Source organism: Lutra lutra, chromosome 8, assembly GCF_902655055.1.
Source record: "Lutra lutra chromosome 8, mLutLut1.2, whole genome shotgun sequence".
In the NCBI taxonomy this organism is placed as follows: Eukaryota; Metazoa; Chordata; class Mammalia; order Carnivora; family Mustelidae; genus Lutra; species Lutra lutra.
The window spans coordinates 141,320,761-141,344,173 of NC_062285.1; the positions used below are offsets into that span (position 1 = coordinate 141,320,761).

The window sequence follows — 23,413 nt, forward strand, 5'->3', positions numbered from 1 at the left end:
AATAGAAATGGAAGGAAAACTTCCAAACTCATTTTATGAGGCCAGCATCACCTTGATCCCAAAACCAGACAAGGATCCCATCAAAAAAGAGAATTACAGACCAATATCTTTGATGAACACAGATGCGAAAATTCTCACCAAAATACTAGCCAAGAGGATCCAACAGTACATTAAAAGGATTATTCACCACGACCAAGTGGGATTTATTCCAGGGCTGCAAGGTTGGTTCAATATCTGCAAATCAATCAGTGTGATACAGTACATTAATAAAAGAAAGAACAAGAACCATATGATACTCTCAATAGATGCTGAAAAAGCATTTGACAAAGTACAGCATCCCTTCCTGATCAAAACTCTTCAAAGTATAGGGATCGAGGGCACATACCTCAATATTATCAAAGCAATTTATATAAAACCCACATCATTCTCAACAGAGAAGAACTGAAAGCTTTTCTGCTAAGGTCAGGAACACGGCAGGGATGTCCGTTATCACCACTGCTATTCAACACAGTACTAAAAGTCCTAGCCTCAGCAATCAGACAACAAAAAGAAATTAAAGGCATCCAAATCATCAAAGATGAAGTCAAACTATCACTCTTTGCAGATGATATGATACTATATGTGGAAAACCCAAAAGACTCCACTCCAAAACTGCTAGAACTTGTACAGGAATTCAGTAAAGTGTCAGGATATAAAATCAATGCACAGAAATCAGTTGCATTTCTTTACACCAACAACAAGACAGAAGAAAGAGAAATTAAGGGGTCAATCCCATTTACAATTGCACCCAAAACCATAAGATACCTACGAATAAACCTAACCAAAGAGGCAAAGAATCTATACTCAGAAAACTATAAAGTACTCATGAAAGAAATTGAGGAAGACACAAAGAAATGGAAAAATGTTCCATGTTCCTGGATTGGAAGAAAAAATATTGTGAAAATGTCTATGCTACCAAAAACAATCTACATATTTAATGCAATCCCTATCAAAATCCCATCCATTTTTTTTTTCAAAGAAATGGAACAAACAATCCTAAAATTTATATGGAACCAGAAAAGACCTCAAATAGCCAAAGGAATATTAAAAAAAGAAAGCCAAAGTTGGTGGCATCACAATTCCGGACTTCAAGCTCTATTACAAAGCTGTCATCAACAAGACAGAATGGTACTGGCACAAAAACAGACACATAGATGAATGGAACAGAATAGAGAGCCCAGAAATAGACCCTCAACTCTATGGTCAGCTAATCTTTGACGAAGCAGGAAAGAATGTCCAATGGGAAAAAGACAGCCTCTTCAACAAATCGTGTTGGGAAAATTGGACAGCCACATGCAGAAAAATGAAACTGGACCATTTCCTTACACCACACATGAAAATAGACTCAAAATGGATGAAGGACCTCAATGTGAGAAAAGAATCCATCAAAATCCTTGAGGAGAACACAAGCAGCAAGCTCTTTGACCTCAGCCACAGCAACTTCTTCCTAGAAACATCGCCAAAGGCAAGGGAAGCAAGGGCAAAAATGAACTATTGGGATTTCCTCAAGATCAAAAGCTTTTGCTCAGCAAAGAAAACAGTTAACAAAACCAAAAGACAACTGACAGAATGGGAAAAGATACTTGCAAATGACATATCAGATAAAGGGCTAGTATCCAAAATCTATAAAGAGCTTAGCAAACTCAACACCCAAAGAACTAATAATCCAATCAAGAAATGGGCAGAGGACATGAACAGACATTTCTGCAAAGAAGACATCCACATGGCCAACAGACACATGAAAAAATACTCCACATCACTCGGCATCAGGGAAATACAAATCGAAATCACAATGAGATCCCACCTCACACCAGTCAGAATGGCTAAAATTAACAAGTCAGGAAATGACAGATGCTGGCGAGGATGGGGAGAAAGGGCAACCCTCCTGCATTGTTGGTGGGAAATGCAAGCTGGTGCAACCACTCTGGAAAACAGCATGGAGGTTCCTCAAAAAGTTGGAAAATAGAGCTACCCTATGACCCAGCAATTGCACTACTGGGTATTTACCCTAAAGATACAAACGTAGTGATCTGAAGGGGCACATGCTGCCGAATGTTTATAGCAACAATGTCCACAAAGGCCAAACTATGGAAAGAACCTATATGTCCATCAACAGAAAACGGATAAAGAAGATGTGGTATATATATACAATGGAATACTATGCAGCCATCAAAAAATGAAATCTTGCCATTTGTGATGAGGTGGATGGAACCAGAGGGTGTTATGCTTAGCGAAGTAAGTCAATTGGAGAAAAACAACTATCATATGACCTCCCTGATATGAGGAAGTGGAGACGCAATGTGGAGGGGGGGTTGGGGGTAGGAAAAGAATAAATGAAACAAGATGATATCTGGAGGGAGACAAACCATGATAGACTCTTAATCTCACAAAACAAACTGAGGGTTGCTAGGGAGAAGGGAGTCAGGAGAGGGTGGTGGGGTTATGGACATTAGGGAGGGTATGTGCATATAAACCTGGCAATTCACAGATCTGTACTCCTGGGGCTAATAATACATTATATGTTTATTAAAAAAATAAGAAAAGGGAAATACTAAAAGAGCAAATCGTGGTCTTTGTTAGAAAATAAAAGTTAATTTTAAATTTGAGCTCTCTACAATTTGTAATATAAGAATAAAACCAATCCAAAGGATTAGCAATATCTCAAAATATTTTTTAAATGGTTTCACAAGAAACCACATATTTACAGATAAAAAGAGAAGGACATGTGGGTGGCTTAGTCAGTTAGGCTCTGTCTTCTACTCAGATCATGATCCATCCTGGGATCTAGACCTGTTTCCTGCTCCATGCTCAATGGGGATTCTACTTCTCCCTCTGCCCCTCCTCACTCTCTTCCTCTCTTTCAAATCCATAATATCCTAAAAAAGAAAGAAAGAAAGAAAGAAATCCAAATCTGACCTTCAGGCACTCTTCTGTGAGTGGCATGGAAGCTCATGCGCATGTCTGTGAGCCATTCCAGCACAGCTCAGGACCACAGGGCCACTGAGTGAGTAACAAGGGCTTGGGACAAAGTTGTTCCCAGCTTATTGGGTTGTCCCCCTTCACTGGCTCTCCATGGGGAAGGCAGGATCCACCTGTACGTACACCCCTCACGCAGAAATCACGGCAAGTCTCATAGGAGAAATCTCACATTTAATTCCGATAAAGCTTAAAGTGGCATCTACATAAATGAACATGCTTCTGAGCAGAACTGTAAGAGTTGTGAGCCATATTGCTCTTAAACAATAAACCACATTTTCTTTATTATTCTGCAATAATCCACCATGCTGTAAATTACCCAAAGCCCAAGACCTGGATGGACAAATTCTTACAGTCAATATAGAGAACACTTACTATCTTTCGGTGTGAGCCCACTGCCCCAGACAAACACACACACACACACACACACACACACACACACACCCCTCTTTGCTGTTGAACAAAATTCATGTCTAATGGCCAGAAAATATATTACATTTTACAGCTTTAACTGGCAGTAGCCCTCAGGAGTAGATGGGAAGCTCAGACTCCTGACCTTCAGGTCCAATCCCTAAATTCAAAAGCTGGAAAACAGATCCTGATCTCGGCACATCTCTAGACCTGGCCAAGCTGAATGTTTGGGGGGGGGAGGTGGGATGGGGAGGATGGGGTGTTGGGTTGGGTTTCCCAGGCCTGGTCTACAAAGGGAACCCACAGAGGGACTAAGAGAGCCACAAACTCTTGGCTCCCAGCCCAGGGGACACAGTCACAGCAAGAGAATGCTCTGCCCTAGAGGGGTACGGTAGGGACCCTATAGCTCTCTCTCCCCCAACTCCGGGTCTCTACTACTCTAAACTGCTATGGGCTCCAAGGACACTGAGTTCCCCTCTAGAGGTACATCGGCCTTGGCTCCCAGCTGGAGACCTGCCCTACACCCCAACACTCAGGAGTAGAGGCCAAAGGTGGAGACACTTCTGAATGTAGGGGTGTGCATTTTGCAGGACACGAGAAGAGAGCACTGCTGAGCCATTGAACATTCCTTACATCTGGAGAAACAACATCGGGGCAGGGGTGGGTGTCTTGCCTGTGGGTCTTGACTCTGTCACTCATCACACAACAAGATAAACCATTTTCTTCCCTTTGATGTTTCTGGTCTTCAGCCCTAGATACCGCCGGCTGTTCTTCTCTGGCTGCCCATACAGCATGTTGACAAAGAACTCTGGTTCATCTTTGTCCCTGGGTTGGAAGGTCAAAAACCTAAACATTGCTCTTAGCTTGCGACACAGATAGGTCATTGCTTCCGCTTCGTCTGAGGGTTCCTCATACACGGGCTGCTTCATTTCCTCATAGGCGGACAAAATCACTGCCTGAAACAAGTTGATCAATATACAGATCATCACCAGCATGAAGGATGAGAGGAACAGGACCCCCAGAACCCTGTTGTTGGAGAACTCGGTGTTCTGAAATGCTGAAACGCAATAGGAGAATATCGTCTGCGTAGCATGAATCAGGTTACTGTAGTTCCACTCGTGTTGACCAAACACCAGGTAGCCAAATGCCATGTACACAAAAAAGTACACGGACACCACCAGGGCCATGTGGCAGATGCCGGGAAGGGCCGCCTGAATGGCCCTCTGAGCCAGACGCACATCATAGAAGATTCTGGAATACCTGAGGGTCTTCAAAATGGTCAGAAATAACAGGAAACCCAAAATGATCCTCATGGCGTGATCTACTTGAGAAACTGCATGAAACGGAATGAAGTCCTCAGGGTGCGACAAGTAAAAGCGAATTATGCCAGTGGCCAAGAAGTGCTTCCTAAAGAAGAGCACAATCAGCACAGTAAATATGCATTTTAGAGCAAAGTTGAGCAGATTATACACACTTCTCACGTACGAGGCCCTTTCTTGCATGATGATATAACCCTCATCGACCACATAGGCTAAAAAAAAAAATGAGAATGGCCACGTACAAGTAGGTTTCTGCGGAAGTCTCCCTGTTGAAATCAGCAAGCGAGAAGGAGTGCACGGATAAGCTCGTGTTCACAACCCCTAACTGAGACGCCTCGAAAACGACAGAAATGCTACAGAACAGACTGACGTCTGGGTTGAAGGTGGTCAGCTCCAGAATCACGGCCCACGTCTTCTCATCAAGCCACTCGCTGCTCTGGAGTTCCCTGAGCCTCACGGTGGAATTAAAGGCTGCTGCTGTTCTGGGAAAAAATAGAACGCATAGCCTCCCGACCCGTAGGTGTGTAAGAGTCCGTGGGAGACATACCCCCAGATCTTCTCTGGAGGCTTGTGAGTAAACCCATTGGTATTCTTATCCTCAGGCCTCTTGAGAACTCTGTTCCAAAGGCTAGAGTAGCTTCTGGTGTCTTCCGGGTCAGTACCATAGCTGGGATGACAATGGATTTCTCTTCCCATGCTGGTTTGGGCAAAGTTGGCAGGCAGGCAGAGTTTATCGCCAGGTCTTGCCCTCACCTGCCTCAGCAGCGGAAGCCCCAGGATTTTAGAGGAGCTGTCGGGCAGAAAGGCTGGATTCGGGTCATTGTGGACCAGGGGCACCAGCACGCTGTTCAGCCACCTGTAGATATCCTCCAGCTTGGTCACCGAGCCGAGATCCACAGAGAACCGATCGCGAACAAACTGGTTATAGTGAAAGCTGTCCGTGTGACGCAGGAGGGCGACGAGCCTCAACAGGAGGGCTAGAAAGATGAAGTGAGTCAGAACGTAACACAGGAACAGGAAAGCCCTCTTCTTAATTGCCCTCTTCCTCTTGAATATTAGGATTTCGTCTTTGGTGAGGGGCTGGTACATCCTCGATCTTCGGAGCTCCATGATCTGCTGGTGTCGCCTTTTCCTTTCTTCTCGGTTCATCGTGCCATGAAGCTCGATCTCAATATAGCGGTACTTGCTTGTCCATGAAAGGTTTTTACAATACTTGGGCCTAACAGCTCTGAAGCCTGACAAGAGTATAATATTACATGGCTGGACCAGCAAAACAGACAGACAGAATGAACAAAACGATGCAAGGAGCCAGTCCATTGACTTTTCATAGCTATAATTCAGTCCATAAAATATGATGAAGAACGAAGATATACTGGATGTGACGAAAACCAAGAACCACCCTACATAAAGGCAACATGGAGGCAGAATGACCCTGCTCTTCTCCTTGAGTTCGACAGGACCTGCTTGGGAAGAAGGCTCTGTAGAAGCAACAAACTGACTGTTATTTGTGTTTGCGTTACTGGCATTTTTATTTTGTCCCTGCATGTGTGTGACCATGCTCTGTCCTTTCTTTTGCTGGCGCCCTGTCGTAGTGAGCGCCTTGGCAGTCTTCGTAGGTCTAGGTCTTTTCCCAGTTGGAGGCTCCGAAGCCTCCTTGGTGGGTGCATGCACACTTTCCTCAACGTGCCACTTTTTCAGAAATTCCTCCCAGTGTGCGTGTTCTTGCTCCAAGGAATCATGCCGGGGAGATACCGTTTCTAGAGTCACACGAGGTTCCCTCTGGGAGTAGGTGAAGAGAAAAATGATCAATATTTGCAGAGGCAGCGTAACCAACACACTTTCCAGTCCTATCATCATTGACCTGACGTAGCTCCCCTCTCCTGAAGCCAAATTTTCTGGTCTGTCGAGATTAAAGAACATAATATTACACAGAAGTGAGGCCATCAGCATCGCCAAACAGCAGGACAGTCTCTGCAGCCGATTGAATGGGCTATCAATGATAGTGGAGAAAATAGAGAACCACAGGTGATCTCTCCCCATCCTGTAAGCTGATTCTATCAGGAAATAGTCCTTTCTGTTGATAGGCTGGTCTGGGTCGGTAACACGAAATGTTCTGTCCAAGGAGGTGTCAATACAAAGCCATTCCCGGCATAAAAACAGCCAGATGTGTCGGCTGAACAGATTTTCTACCTTGACTCTGCTTAGATACCAGCTGGGGGATTTGCCCTCATTGTTGTGCCACACACGAATGGAATGGATGTCCCCCAAGTCCCTTTTCGTGGTTAGGAGAAAAGTGTTGATGCCTCCGCGGTAGAGGGTTGTAAAATACGGATGGCTCAGACAATGCACATCGCTGGCACCATCCGTTCCCATAAGTTGCATGAAGACATCAGCCCTGGTCCCGGCCCCACATCGGCTTCCTGTAAAAACAGTCACGAGGTAACACACCTTGTCATAAGGATCGTTATCAAGTAGAATTATCACGTGTAGCCGAAGATACCGATCCGTTTCATCTCTCAGCAAAGCCCAGAAAGCTAGGATTATGTACATCAGCATAATGAAAAGTACAGTGAAGAGCGTCACATAGTTGCGGGTAACACTTGTGATGACCTCCAACCGTAGATCTACAGCATTGGGGATCACAATCACATTGGCCTTCAGAAAGTGGGTTTGCAGGTGCCTGCTGGCCTGTTTTATTAGATCCAGCTGCCGCCGGACCCTCCTCGTGCTTTGGCAGATGCAGTGCACTCTTAGCCACGTGGTCCTCTCTCCGAGAACACAGGTATCTTCTCTCCAATCGCTCTGGATCCCATACATGTCTAGGCAGTGAGTGCTGAAAAGAGCGATTCTCACTAGCTTATCATTGGCTGTCATGACAAAACGAGGTGCCTGCAGAGCTATGATCAAGGTGCACTCAGACGAGCCGCCTCGCTGAGCTATGACTTGCAGCAGGGACGCTGGAAGGCAAACCACACGGGCCTCCCTAACGGCACAGGCTGAGTCAAACAGGTCACTCTGGTTGGTCATGGGAGGGATGTCATGGGGCACAAGGAAGGTGGCGACCAGAGCAGTGGGGGTAATTTCACTGCCAGCATACACCAACACCGTGAACAACACGGTCACTTCGGTCACAATGTGGACCAGCAACTCCTTCACGACACTGCTGTCCACCTCAACCCTAAACTCCCCTGTCGTCCTTTTCAAGGGCTTATCATCTCCCTCGGTCTCACTCTCGGGTCCCACTGTGAGGTTAAAAGCTGCAAAGCTCAAGTTTTTTCTGGCGATGTACACTTCTGCTACATCAGGCATGATCTCGACCACGTCACCGTCAGGTGTGGTTCCTGTCATCCTGAATCCAACCACCTCTGCAGAACAGCTTTCCTGATCATTCATCCAAGGAAAGGGATCATCTGCAAACTCACAAAACATGGTGGAAATCGGGGCATTTTCATGTAAACTAGGAATACTGCTCACATTTAGCGTCGGATGAAAATAATTTCGACTGCTTTTCTCATTCCTGAAGATATCGGTAACATCCCATCTTTCAGTTTTCCTGACATACACGTTAAGGCTGGAGGCCGTCATTGTGGTGGTCTCGTTCCCTGGCACTTTACCCTCCAATACTGTGTCTGCTAATGATTCCAACAGATAGAAAGGCTCGTCAACCACTTCATAGCTAACGGTCAGTTTCAAGATATTAGACAAAGTTGTTAATATCCCAGTGCTCACAGTTTCTATTTCTTCAGAGTGAACATGTGCGTCATTCTGTCGAGTCTGCTGTAGGGCTCGATTTGCTAGCCAAATCCTCACTGTGGCCAGTTTCTGAGCCATTCGAGTGAATCCGGCAGTCGTCTGGGTTAATTTAGTGACACTCATGACTACCTGGCTAATTTCCACCAAAGTGCTATTGGGAAGAATGAAAGTCTGGTTGACAAGGTATTCCCGGAGTCTGGCTTTGTCAGGTTCCAAACTTAATTCAGGTTTCATGCTATTCAAAACAGAAGCTGCTATATATATTAAATAACCAGCAGGTAGAAATTCCTGGCTGTCAAGCAAAGTAGATAGCGATGAATTTGGTCCCATGGTGAAATTGAATAAGCGATCGAGCACACCCTTTGCCGAGATTTTATCCGTAGGGGCATGTACGGTTGCGTACAAAGTCGCCTGAGAAAAAGCTCCTAGAGAGTCATACACCTGAACAGATATCTTCATGGCATAACGATTAGCCAACACACCCACAGGGAGAAAGGAAGGGGGCGATGTGGACTCATTCCCCAAATACAGGATGGCCCCCAAGGTGTTCTCTTTTACAGAACTGATCTGACCAAAACCATACAAATCAGAGACTACCATTTTGTATGTAAGAGGGAAGTTCTTATCCTTAAAATCAGAACACCGGATGACAAACCTGGTAACAAAGGCAACTCCTGTAGCTGGATTAATGCTGCACTCTCCGATTTGAGGGACATAGTTAATAATAAAGGGGTGCTTCAAGTCCACGTTATGGCCACTCCAACTTGCTAGATGCACAGAAGCCCAAAACTTAGCTTCAGGAAAATCCTTCAAAGCAAAAGCTTTTATAGACAAATGAGCCCCATTCCTCCCTGTTGTGGTGTGTTTCGCCCAATCAAAGTTTACCTCATCCCCCAGAGATGACAGAATCGACCATTTATACGCATCTTGCCTAGTTGAACAACTTGTACAATTGAGAAACAAAGAAAATCTGGCTGAAATACCCAAAACGGCATCACAGTTTTCAATACACGAGATGTTTGCTTTGGGGACTGGTCCTTTGAGCACATGTACCTTTCTATCAACATAGGCTTTCCTATCACCCTTGCGGATCACCATTCTGAAGAAATACACACCTCCACCTTTCAGTGTTCTTGGCTGAAGTGTGAGGACAGGGCCAGAGGCCTCCTTCCAGTTCAGATTAGTCTGCTTTGGGGTGCAGACACTGTTGCTCATCACTGTGATTTTATGTCCCTGGTAGTTTTTCGGATCCGTGGTACAGTACCAAGAAAAGAGGAGTCCCTCCGAAGGGCTGTCCGAATCTGGATCAGACGACCCCGTTCCATCCAGAACCAGCTGATCTGTGAATTTGATTGTTATGTTGGGACCCCCAAGAATAACTGCTTCTAGGTCACTTCTAACGATGCTGACATACATGAAATCTGAGGCTGAGGCCTGAGGCCAATTTCGATTCGCATAGATGTCGACTACGAATCTCATCACATACACCCCCCAAGTTAAAGATTTTGGAGGGATATGCAGAAATGTTGGCGCCCTCCCTGATTTTGAGATTGGTATATCCAATGGTCTGTACCACCGGGGCAGATCATTTACCGAAGGCACGGAAAACACCTGCCAGTACGAAACAATTAAGGTGGAGTATGGACAGTTGTACTTGTAGGTAGCATTGAGGGTAGCCTCCATCTTCCTGGTCAGCACCAAGGGTTCACCATCTTTGTTCCTGTTGATCTTCACCATGGTGATCGCACAGGGCTCTTCTGGGGATACCTGGCAGGACACGGAAGACTGGATGGCTTGAGGCCCATCCGAGTTGACAGCTTCCAGGACAACAGGCGTGGGCCCATCCGTGGGACACTCCGTTTGGGCCACGAAGCCCGCAGAGGGGCGAGGCCCGGCGGCCGGCAGGTCGGAGGTGGAACGGCGGGGGCGCCGAGGGCCGGCGGGCCGCAGCGGCACGAGCCAGAAGGTCCACTCCGGGCGCCCGAGCGCGCGGGGCAGCGCCGCGCGCCACAGCAGGGACAGCCGGCCGCGGCGCGCAGACAGCCGCAGGTGCACGAGCGCGGGCGCGGCGGCCAGGTGCGCGCGCAGCAGGACGCGCAGCAGGACACAGAGCGGGCGCTCGGGGCCGCGGGGCAGGCAGAGGCGGCCGCCACCGGCCAGGATCACGCCGCCGCCAGGGGCCGCGCGGGGCCGCAGGCGGACGCGGGCGCTGCCGGCCGGCTCCCCGAGGCCAGGGGCGGCCCTCCAAGCGCGCAGCTCGGCCGCGTCTCCGAGGGCCGGTCCGCGGGTCCGGGAGGCTGGCGGTGGTCGGCGTGGGGAGGCTGGATCAGGGCGGCAGGGTCCGGACTCTGGTGTGGCGGTCGCCCGGGAGACGGGGATGGCAGCCAGGGCCCTGCCAGGAAAGGTGGCCCGCGGGAGGAAGCCTTGACGCAGGCCCAGGCCCAGGTCCAGGCCCAGGTCCAGGCCCAAGAGTAGGAGGAGCATTAGAAGCAGGGTTCTGGGCCGCATGGCGCCGCCTGCCTGGGAGCCGCTAACACAAGGGTGGGGGTCTGGCTAACTGCCACAGGGGGCTCGTGGCCTGGGGTGGGTGCGGGTGGCGTGGGCCATGGTCAAGACCCTGGAGCCTGGAATGGGGTGGGCTTCCGGTGTCCCCTCCCCCTGCCTGTCACTGTAGGCCTCAGAGCAGGAGTGCTCATGGAATTAAAGGGGCCCAGGCTCCCAACAGCCTGCAGAGGGCCCCCAGGCTGCATCCCCTTACTGGGCAAAAAACCAGTGTTGTGACCTCGCTGAGAGCCCAGGGAGGTCTGAGTCTGGGTTTCTTGATTTGCTTTTCCTACTTGTTTAGGATGAAACCCCGAGTCCTTGTCTTTAGATCTTTTTCGTTTCTCTAGAAGCATTTAATGCTGGTAAATGTCCCACCAAACACTGCTTAACTGCCTCCTGCATACTTGCCTAGTTTTGTTATCATTCAGTTTACACTATTTCTACTTGCCCCTGTTTGGGTTTTGAACGATCAGTTCAAATGGGTTGTTTAATTTCCCGGTATTTGGAGCTTGTGCGAAATCCTACAGTTATGCTGGTTTCTAACTTAAGTCAGTCGTGGTCAGAGAACACATTCCATCTGCTTTTGAGCCTTTGCATGGACTGAGACTTGCTTGAGAGCCCATACAGTAGTGTGGTCTGTATGGTCCTCGTGCCCCTAAAAACAAGCTGTGTCTCCCGTCATGGGGTGGGTTGTCCTACAGAGGTCAACTAGATCAAGAGAGTTGGTACGCGAGTGTTTCATCTTCTATGTCTTCCCTGGGTTTTCTCTAGTTTTTCTACCACTCGCTGAGAGAGGCTGTTACTCTCTCCTGTGCTGACTGGGAAATTGTGTCTTTGACCCTTTCTTTCTGTCCATCTTTGCTTCATGTCTTTTCAGGCTCTATTAGGTGGATACACACTTGTGTTACGTCCACGTGAATTGGTCCTTGTCTCGTGATGAGATGTTTCTGTTTACCTCTAGTAATCATCTCTGTTTGGAAGTCTGTTTCACCTGATGTTCAATGCCAGATGATGTGTTGATTGTATCTGAATAAAACTGGAAAATGAAATAAAATAGCCACACTAGCCTTCTTATGCTTACTGTCTCCATGCCGTATCTTTTTTCACTCATTTCCTTTTCAGCTTACGTATGTCTTTATAATTAAAGTGGTCTTTTGAAGGCAACATGTCATAGGGTTTTCTTTTCTTATCCTCTGTCTCTGAGTGCAGCACCCCGAAGGATAGGCCATTGTCAGGACAGAAGAAGGCGGCCATCTGCAAGGAAAGGAGATGGCCCTTACCGAGAACCGATCATGCTGACACCCTGAGCTTGGATGTGGGGCTCCAGAGCTGTGAGAAATAAATCCTTGCTGTTCAGACACCGCCCCACTCCGCCCCCCCTCCCCCACCGTGGTATTTTGTTTTAGCAGTCTGAGCTAAGACAATAGGAAACTTCGGGGCTGAAAACTCAGATTGGGGTCATAGGAGGCATGTAGGGAGGAGGCCCAGATGGAGAAGGAGACAGACTCTGGTTGTCTCCGGTACTTAGAGGAGAGGCGGACAGAGACAGGCAGTGGGTCAAGATGGAGAGTAGGAGGGTGTGGTGTCCTGGAAGCCAAGGAAAGAGGGGATTCAGGAAAGACTCAGTGTGGCCTGATGGGTCAGAGCAGCTGAAGATGAGGAAGAGGAACCTGGAGCCCCCCCTGTTCCTAGGCTGATTTCCTCTGCCCCCCTACACACACACACTTTGGGACAGGAGTCCCCAGGCCTGGGCCAGCGCCAGAGGCAAGAGTGTCTGTGTCCACCCCAGGTAACAGTCAAGATAGGTTCAAAAGGAGCCCTGTCCTTCCCCGTGGACACTTTAACGTGGTGTGTCCTGCAGACATGTCATTGTGCTGTTCCCAATGTGGCCGGTGACTCCTTTGGAGATCCGTGCCCCAGTGACCCAGCCCTCCGGATCCTGCCCTGCTCCAGTTTCCAGAGGACCCTCTGGCCCGCGGGGTCCCACGCCCCAGTCTCAGACCCGCTCTTCCCTCGTGCCTCCCCAAGGTGCCCCTCTCCAGGCCCCTCGGCCCCTACATATGCCAAGCACTGTGCTGCCCCTGAAGCCAAAATGCCTGGGGGCTGGGCCTTCCTCCTTCTCCTTCTCAACTGAGAATTAAGGAAGATACAAGGCATTTTAGTATAAATCGGTGGGAATAACACCGATTCTGGGACGTGGACGGAGGGGAGCTGAGGAAACACTCTGATTTTCTTACTAGCAGATAGGACCTCTGGGTGCTCCCAGCAAGAGCATTCCTTGGATCACAGCCACGATTATATACTGCGGGCTTTATTTTCTGTGTCTGCCCAAAGATGGACCATCTGGATGAAGCTTTTCATGTATGACCTATAACCACTCAGATACATGACCTTGTCTCTAGAATACTGTTCAAGCCCTAAGACAGGCTACACAAGTTAGGAGATGGACTATGAGAGCTACGGGAAATACTGAAAGAGCAAATCATGGTCTTTGGCAGAAAATAAAGTTAATTTTGAATTTGAGCTCTCTACCATTTTAATATAAGAAGAAAACCAATCCAGGGGCACCTGGGTGGCTCAGTGGGTTAAGCCGCTGCCTTCAGCTCAGGTCATGATCCCAGGTCCTGGGTTCAAGCCCCACGTCAGGCTTTCTGCTCAGCGGGAAGCCTGCTTCCTCCTCTCTCTCTCTGCCTGCCTCTCTGACTACTTGTGATTTCTCTCTGTCAAATAAATAAATAAAATCTTTAAAAAAAAAAAAAGAAGAAAACCAATCCAAAGGATTAGCAATATCTCAAAGTATTTTTTAAGTGGATTCCCAAAGAAACCACATATTTACAGATAAAAAGAGAAGGACATGTGGGTGGCTCAGTCAGTTAGGTTCTGTCTTCCACTCAGGTCATGATCCATCCTGGGATCTAGGCCTGCTTCCTGCTCCGTGCTCAATGGGGATTCTGCTTCTCCCTCTGCCCTACTGTCTCTCTCTTGCTCTCTCGCTCTCACTTTCAAGTCAATAATATCCTAAAAAAGAGAAGAAAATCCAAATCTGACCTTCAGGCACTCTTGTGTGAGTGGCATGGAAACACATACATGTCTGTGAGCCGTTCCAGCACAGCTCAGGACCACAGGGGCACCCAGTGAATAACAAAGCCTTGGGACAAAGTTGTCTCCCAGCTGCCTGGGTTGTCCCCCTTCACTGGCTCTTCATGGGGAAGGCAGGATCCACCCGTACATACACCCCTCACACAGATATCACGGCAAGTCTCACAGGAGCAATCTCACATTTAATTCCGACAAAGCTTAAAGTGGCATCTACATAAATGAACATGCTTCTGAGCAGAACTGTAAGAGTTGTGAGCCATATTGTTCTTAAACAATAAACCACATTTTCTTTATTATTCTGCAATAATCCACCATGCTGTAAATTACCCAAAGCCCAAGACCTGGATGCACAAATTCTTAGAGCCAATATAGAGAACACTTACTATCTTTCGATATGAACCCACTCCCCCCACTAACACACACACACACACACACACACCTTTTTGCTGTTGTACAAAATTCATGTCTAATGGCCAGAAAATGTTATTACATTTCACAGCTTTAACTGGCAGTAGCCCTCAGGAGTAGATGGGAAGCTCAGACTCCTGACCTTCAGGTCCAATCCCTAAATTCGAAAACAGAAAGAGAGATCCTGATGTTGGTACACAGCCCCTCGAGCCCTGGCCCAGCTGGATGATGAGGGGTGGGGTGTGGAGGGGAAGTCAAGGTTTGAGAGGATTTTCCCAGCTCTGCTCTGCAAGGGGATCCCCAAGAGCGACCGAGGGACCCAGAAACTCCTGACCCCCAGCCCCGGAGGAGACAGTCGCAGGAGCGAATGCTCTGCCCTAGAGAAGTAGAGTGGGGACCCTTTAGAGCTCTCTACCCAACTCCGGGTCTCTACTACTCTAAACAGTTATGGGTTCCAAGGACACCGAGTTCCCTCTAGAGAGAAATCAGCCTCCGGCTCCCAAGCTGGAGACCTGCCCTACACCCCAACACTCAGGAGTAGAGGCCAAAGGTGGAGACACTTCTGAGTGTAGGGGTGTGCATTTTGCAGGACACGAGAAGAGAGCACTGCTGAGCCATTGAACATTCCTTACATCCGGAGAACAAGCATCTAGGGGGACTCTTGCCTGTGGGTCTTGACCCTGTCACTCATCACACAACAAGATAAACCATTTTCTTCCCTTTGATGTTTCTGGTCTTCAGCCCCAGATACCGCCGGCTGTTCTTCTCTGGCTGCCCATACAGCATGTTGACAAAGAAGTCTGGTTCATCTTTGTCCCTGGGTTGGAAGGTCAGAAACCTAAACATTGCTCTTAGCTTGCGACACAGATAGGTCATTGCTTCCGCTTCGTCTGAGGGTTCCTCATACACGGGCTGCTTCATTTTCTTATAGGTAGACAACATCACTGACCGAACTAAGTTGATCAATACGCAGATCATAACCAGCACGAAAGAAGAGAGGAACAGGACCCCCAGAACCCTGTTGGAGAACTCGGTGTTCTGAAATGCTGAAACGCAATAGGAGAATATCGTCTGCGTAGCATGAATCAGGTTACTGTAGTTCCACTCGTGTTGACCAAACACCAGGTAGCCAAATGCCATGTACACAAAAAAGTACACGGACACCACCAGGGCCATGTGGCAGATGCCGGGAAGGGCCGCCTGAATGGCCCTCTGAGCCAGACGCACATCATAGAAGATTCTGGAATACCTGAGGGTCTTCAAAATGGTCAGAAATAACAGGAAACCCAAAATGATCCTCATGGCGTGATCTACTTGAGAAACTGCATGAAACGGAATGAAGTCCTCAGGGTGCGACAAGTAAAAGCGAATTATGCCAGTGGCCAAGAAGTGCTTCCTAAGAAGAGCACAATCAGCACAGTAAATATGCATTTTAGAGCAAAGTTGAGCAGATTATACACACTTCTCACGTACGAGGCCCTTTCTTGCATGATGATATAACCCTCATCGACCACATAGGCTAAAAAAAAAATGAGAATGGCCACGTACAAGTAGGTTTCTGCGGAAGTCTCCCTGTTGAAATCAGCAAGCGAGAAGGAGTGCACGGATAAGCTCGTGTTCACAACCCCTAACTGAGACGCCTCGAAAACGACAGAAATGCTACAGAACAGACTGACGTCTGGGTTGAAGGTGGTCAGCTCCAGAATCACGGCCCACGTCTTCTCATCAAGCCACTCGCTGCTCTGGAGTTCCCTGAGCCTCACGGTGGAATTAAAAGGCTGCTGTTCTGGGAAAAAATAGAACGCATAGCCTCCCGACCCGTAGGTGTGTAAGAGTCCGTGGGAGACATACCCCCAGATCTTCTCTGGAGGCTTGTGAGTAAACCCATTGGTATTCTTATCCTCAGGCCTCTTGAGAACTCTGTTCCAAAGGCTAGAGTAGCTTCTGGTGTCTTCCGGGTCAGTACCATAGCTGGGATGACAATGGATTTCTCTTCCCATGCTGGTTTGGGCAAAGTTGGCAGGCAGGCAGAGTTTATCGCCAGGTCTTGCCCTCACCTGCCTCAGCAGCGGAAGCCCCAGGATTTTAGAGGAGCTGTCGGGCAGAAAGGCTGGATTCGGGTCATTGTGGACCAGGGGCACCAGCACGCTGTTCAGCCACCTGTAGATATCCTCCAGCTTGGTCACCGAGCCGAGATCCACAGAGAACCGATCGCGAACAAACTGGTTATAGTGAAAGCTGTCCGTGTGACGCAGGAGGGCGACGAGCCTCAACAGGAGGGCTAGAAAGATGAAGTGAGTCAGAACGGAACACAGGATCAGGAAAGCCCTCCTCTTAATTGCCCTCTTCCTCTTGAATATTAGGATTTCATCTTCGGTGAGGGGCTGGTACATCCTCGATCTTCGGAGCTCCATGATCTGCTGGTGTCGCCTTTCCATTTCTTCTGGGCTCAGTGTGCTCTGTAGCTCGATCTCAGTGTAGCGGAACTGGCTTTCCCATGAAAGGTTTTTACAATACTTGGGAGAACTTGATCTGAAGCCTGACAGAAGTATAATTCTACACGTTTGCACCAGAAAAATGGACAGACAGAATGAACAAAACGATGCAAAGAGCCAGTCCATTGACTTTTCATAGCCATAGGTCAGCCCATAAAATATGATGAAGAACGAAGATAGAATGGACGTGGCGAAAACCAGCAGCCACGCTATATGAAGGCACCATGAAGGCAGAACGAAACTGCTCTTCTCCTTGAGTTCCAGAGTGGGACCCGCATGGGATGGCAGCTCTCCAGAAGGAACATTTTGATTGTTATTTGTGTTTGCGTTACTGGCATTAATGTTTGTTGCCTGGATGGGTGAGTCCCTGCTCTCTTTCTTCTGAGGCTGGTGCCGCGTCGCAGACAGCGCCTGGGCAGTCTTTTGAAGTCTAGGCCTTTTCCCAGTTGGAGGCTCCAAAGCCCCCTTGATGGATGAGTCCCCTGACTCACGAGCATACCATCTTCTCAGAAATTCCTCCCAGTATAGATTCTCTAGCTCCATGGAAGAAGTCTTCCGGGGAGATACCTTTTCTAGAGTCACACGAGGTTCCCTCTGGGAGTAGGTGAAGAGAAAAATGATCAATATTTGCAGAGGCAGCGTAACCAACACACTTTCCAGTCCTATCATCATTGACCTGACGTAGCTCCCCTCTCCTGAAGCCAAATTTTCTGGTCTGTCGAGATTAAAGAACATAATATTACACAGAAGTGAGGCCATCAGCATCGCCAAACAGCAGGACAGTCTCTGCAGCCGATTGAATGCCCTAGAAGTATTGTTGGAGAAAATAGAGAACCACGAGTGATCTCTCCCCATCCTGTAAGCTGATTCTATCAGGAAATAGTCCTTTCTGTTGATAGGCTGGTCTGGGTCGGTAACACGAAATGTTCTGTCCAAGGAGGTGTCAATACAAAGCCATTCCCGGCATAAAAACAGCCAGATGTGTCGGCTGAACAGATTTTCTACCTTGACTCTGCTTAGATACCAGCTGGGGGATTTGCCCTCATTGTTGTGCCACACACGAATGGAATGGATGTCCCCCAAGTCCCTTTTCGTGGTTAGGAGAAAAGTGTTGATGCCTCCGCGGTAGAGGGTTGTAAAATACGGATGGCTCAGACAATGCACATCGCTGGCACCATCCGTTCCCATAAGTTGCATGAAGACATCGGCCTTGGTCCCGGCCCCACATCGGCTTCCTGTAAAAACAGTCACGAGGTAACACACCTTATCATAAGGATCGTTATCAAGTAGAATTATCACGTGTAGCCGAAGATACCGATCCCTACCATCCATCAGCAAAGCCCAGAAAGCTAGGATTATGAACATCATCGTAATGAACAGTACAGTTAAGAGCGTCACAGGGTTGTGGGTAACGTTCTTGATGACCTCCAACCGTAGGTCCACAGCATTAGGGAGCACAATCACATTGGCCTTCAGAAAGTGGGTTTGCAGGTGCCTGCTGGCCTGTTTTATTAGATCCAGCTGCCGCCGGACCCTCCTCGTGCTTTGGCAGATGCAGTGCACTCTTAGCCACGTGGTCCTCTCTCCGAGAACACAGGTATCTTCTCTCCAATCGCTCTGGATCCCATACATGTCTAGGCAGTGAGCGCTGAAAAGAGCGATTCTCACTAGCTTATCATTGGCTGTCATGACAAAACGAGGTGCCTGCAGAGCTATGATCAAGGTGCACTCAGACGAGCCGCCTCGCTGAGCTATGACTTGCAGCAGGGACGCTGGAAGGCAAACCACACGGGCCTCCCTAACGGCACAGGCTGAGCCGAAGAGCTCACTATGGGTGGCCATGGGAGGAATGTCATGGGGCACAAAGAATGTGGCGACCAGAGCAGTGGGGGTAATTTTATTGCCGGCGTATACCAACACCGTGAACAACACAGTCACTTCAGTCTCAATGTGGACCAGCAACTCCTTCACGACACTGCTGTCCACCTCAACCCTAAACTTCCCTGTCGTCCTTTTCAAGGACTCATCAGCTCCCTCGGTCTCACTCTCGGGTCCCACTGTGAGGTTAAAAGCTGCAAAGCTCAAGTTTTTTCTGGCGATGTACACTTCGGCTACATCAGGCATGATCTCGACCACGTCACCGTCAGGTGTGGTTCCTGTCATCCTGAATCCAACCACCTCTGCAGAACAGCTTTCCTGATCATTCATCCAAGGAAAGGGATCATCTGCAAACTCACAAAACATGGTGGAAATCGGGGCATTTTCATGTAAACTAGGAATACTGCTCACATTTAGCGTCGGATGAAAATAATTTCTACTGCTTTTCTCATTCCTGAAGATATTGGTAACATCCCATCTTTCAGTTTTCCTGACATACACGTTAAGGCTGGAGGCCGTCATTGTGGTGGTCTCGTTCCCTGGCACTTTACCCTCCAATACTGTGTCTGCTAATGATTCCAACAGATAGAAAGGCTCGTCAACCACTTCATAGCTAACGGTCAGTTTCAAGATATTAGACAAAGTTGTTAATATCCCAGTGCTCACAGTTTCTATTTCTTCAGAGTGAACATGTGCGTCATTCTGTCGAGTCTGCTGTAGGGCTCGATTTGCTAGCCAAATCCTCACTGTGGCCAGTTTCTGAGCCATTCGAGTGAATCCGGCAGTCGTCTGGGTTAATTTAGTGACACTCATGACTACCTGGCTAATTTCCACCAAAGTGCTATTGGGAAGAATGAAAGTCTGGTTGACAAGGTATTCCCGGAGTCTGGCTTTGTCAGCTTCCAAACTTAATTCAGGTTTCATGCTATTCAAAACAGAAGCTGCTATATATATTAAATAACCAGCAGGTAGAAATTCCTGGCTGTCAAGCAAAGTAGATAGCAATGAATTTGGTCCCATGGTGAAATTGAATAAGCGATCGAGCACACCCTTTGCTGAGATTTTATCCGTAGGGGCATGTACGGTTGCGTACAAAGTCGCCTGAGAAAAAGCTCCTAGAGAGTCATACACCTGAACAGATATCTTCATGGCATAACGATTAGCCAACACACCCACAGGGAGAAAGGAAGGGGGCGATGTGGACTCATTCCCCAAATACAGGATGGCCCCCAAGGTGTTCTTTTGTATAGAACTGATCTGACCAAAACCATACAAATCAGAGACTACCATTTTGTATGTAAGTGGTATGTTCTCATCCTTAAAATCAGAGCACCGGATGACAAACTTGGTAACAAAGGCAACTCCTGTAGCTGGATTAATGCTGCACTCTCCGGTTTCAGGGACATGGTTGATAACAAAGGGGTGCTTCAAGTCCACGTTATGGCCACTCCAACTTGCTAGATGCACAGAAGCCCAAAACTTAGCTTCAGGAAAATCCTTCAAAGCAAAAGCTTTTATAGACAAATGAGCCCCATTCCTCCCTGTTGTGGTGTGTTTCGCCCAATCAAAGTTTACCTCATCCCCCAGAGATGACAGAATCGACCATTTATACGCATCTTGCCTAGTTGAACAACTTATACAATTGAGAAACAAAGAAAATCTGGCTGAAATACCCAAAACGGCATCACAGTTTTCAATACACGAGATGTTTGCTTTGGGGACTGGTCCTTTGAGCACATGTACCTTTCTATCAACATAGGCTTTCCTATCACCCTTGCGGATCACCATTCTGAAGAAATACACACCTCCACCTTTCAGTGTTCTTGGCTGAAGTGTGAGGACAGGGCCAGAGGCCTCCTTCCAGTTCAGATTAGTCTGCTTTGGGGTGCAGACACTGTTGCTCATCACTGTGATTTTATGTCCCTGGTAGTTTTTAGGATCCGTGGTACAGTACCAAGAAAAAAGGAGTCCCTCGGATGGGTTGGCCGAATCTGTATCAGAGGACGTCTTTCCTTCCAGAACCAGCTTGTTTGTGAATTGGATTACTAAATTGGGATTGCCAGGAATAACTGCCAATAGATCGCTCCTAGTGATGTTGACATAGATGAAATCTGAGCCTTTTGTCTTAAGTGCCTTTGTTTTTGCATCGAAGATGTTGAGTGTGAATCTGAACGCATACACCCCGAAAGATAAGGTTTTGGGGCGGATTTCCAAATGTAGTGGAGATACCCCAAGTCTGGTGTCCCGTGTTTTCAAAGGTGCATTCCAGTCCGGGATGTTGTTTACGGAGCGCACGGGAAAGACGTGCCACTCTGGGACAATTGAGGTGGTGTTAGGGCAGTTGTGCTTAATGGATACACTGAGGGTAGCCTCCATCTTCCTGGTCAGCACCAAGGGTTCACCATCTTTGTTCCTGTTGATCTTCACCATGGTGATCGCACAGGGCTCTTCTGGGGATACCTGGCAGGACACGGAAGACTGGATGGCTTGAGGCCCATCCGAGTTGACAGCTTCCAGGACAACAGCGTGGGCCCATCCGTGGGACACTCCGTTTGGGCCACGAAGCCCGCAGAGGGGCGAGGCCCGGCGGCCGGCAGGTCGGAGGTGGAACGGCGGGGGCGCCGAGGGCCGGCGGGCCGCAGCGGCACGAGCCAGAAGGTCCACTCCGGGCGCCCGAGCGCGCGGGGCAGCGCCGCGCGCCACAGCAGGGACAGCCGGCCGCGGCGCGCAGACAGCCGCAGGTGCACGAGCGCGGGCGCGGCGGCCAGGTGCGCGCGCAGCAGGACGCGCAGCAGGACACAGAGCGGGCGCTCGGGGCCGCGGGGCAGGCAGAGGCGGCCGCCACCGGCCAGGATCACGCCGCCGCCAGGGCCGCGCGGGGCCGCAGGCGGACGCGGGCGCTGCCGGCCGGCTCCCCGAGGCCAGGGGCGGCCCTCCAAGCGCGCAGCTCGGCCGCGTCTCCGAGGGCCGGTCCGCGGGTCCGGGAGGCTGGCGGTGGTCGGCGTGGGGAGGCTGGATCAGGGCGGCAGGGTCCGGACTCTGGTGTGGCGGTCGCCCGGGAGACGGGGATGGCAGCCAGGGCCCTGCCAGGAAAGGTGGCCCGCGGGAGGAAGCCTTGACGCAGGCCCAGGCCCAGGTCCAGGCCCAGGTCCAGGCCCAAGAGTAGGAGGAGCATTAGAAGCAGGGTTCTGGGCCGCATGGCGCCGCCTGCCTGGGAGCCGCTAACACAAGGGTGGGGTCTGGCTAACTGCCACAGGGGGCTCGTGGCCTGGGGTGGGTGCGGGTGGCGTGGGCCATGGGTCAAGACCCTGGAGCCTGGAATGGGGTGGGCTTCCGGTGTCCCCTCCCCCTGCCTGTCACTGTAGGCCTCAGAGCAGGAGTGCTCATGGAATTAAAGGGGCCCAGGCTCCCAACAGCCTGCAGAGGGCCCCCAGGCTGGCATCCCCTTACTGGGCAAAAAACCAGTGTTGTGACCTCGCTGAGAGCCCAGGGAGGTCTGAGTCTGGGTTTCTTGATTTGCTTTTCCTACTTGTTTAGGATGAAACCCCGAGTCCTTGTCTTTAGATCTTTTTCGTTTCTCTAGAAGCATTTAATGCTGTAAATGTCCCACCAAACACTGCTTAACTGCCTCCTGCATACTTGCCTAGTTTTGTTATCATTCAGTTTACACTATTTCTACTTGCCCCTGTTTGGGTTTTGAACGATCAGTTCAAATGGGTTGTTTAATTTCCCGGTATTTGGAGCTTGTGCGAAATCCTACAGTTATGCTGGTTTCTAACTTAAGTCAGTCGTGGTCAGAGAACACATTCCATCTGCTTTTGAGCCTTTGCATGGACTGAGACTTGCTTGAGAGCCCATACAGTAGTGTGGTCTGTATGGTCCTCGTGCCCCTAAAAACAAGCTGTGTCTCCCGTCATGGGGTGGGTTGTCCTACAGAGGTCAACTAGATCAAGAGAGTTGGTACGCGAGTGTTTCATCTTCTATGTCTTCCCTGGGTTTTCTCTAGTTTTTCTATCACTCGCTGAGAGAGGCTGTTACTCTCTCCTGTGCTGACTGGGAAATTGTGTCTTTGACCCTTTCTTTCTGTCCATCTTTGCTTCATGTCTTTTCAGGCTCTATTAGGTGGATACACACTTGTGTTACGTCCACGTGAATTGGTCCTTGTCTCGTGATGAGATGTTTCTGTTTACCTCTAGTAATCATCTCTGTTTGGAAGTCTGTTTCACCTGATGTTCAATGCCAGATGATATGTTGATTGTATCTGAATAAAACTGGAAAATGAAATAAAATAGCCACACTAGCCTTCTTATGCTTACTGTCTCCATGCCGTATCTTTTTTTCATTCATTTCCTTTTCAGCTTACGTATGTCTTTATAATTAAAGTGGTCTTTTGAAGGCAACATGTCATAGGGTTTTCTTTTCTTATCCTCTGTCTCTGAGTGCAGCACCCCGAAGGATAGGCCATTGTCAGGACAGAAGAAGGCGGCCATC

General features: G+C 48.9%; 2 protein-coding genes across 2 annotated transcripts; both read right to left on the reverse strand.

Annotated features, from left to right (window-relative positions):
- Positions 1–3,099: 3,099 nt before the first annotated feature.
- Positions 3,100–21,837, reverse strand: LOC125107020 (polycystic kidney disease and receptor for egg jelly-related protein-like; the record flags this gene model as incomplete). Its single annotated transcript, XM_047741580.1, is given in 4 exon segments — positions 3,100–4,099; positions 15,215–15,949; positions 15,952–21,447; positions 21,450–21,837. Coding segments are annotated over 3 exon segments (6,594 nt in total), but the record flags the coding sequence as incomplete, so codon positions are not given.
- PKDREJ (polycystin family receptor for egg jelly) lies at positions 4,093–11,048 on the reverse strand. The gene is given in 3 exon segments (XM_047741338.1): positions 4,093–4,967; positions 4,969–5,214; positions 5,217–11,048. Coding segments are annotated over 3 exon segments (6,879 nt in total). The 5' UTR covers positions 11,007–11,048; the 3' UTR covers positions 4,093–4,124.
- Positions 21,838–23,413: the final 1,576 nt, after the last annotated feature.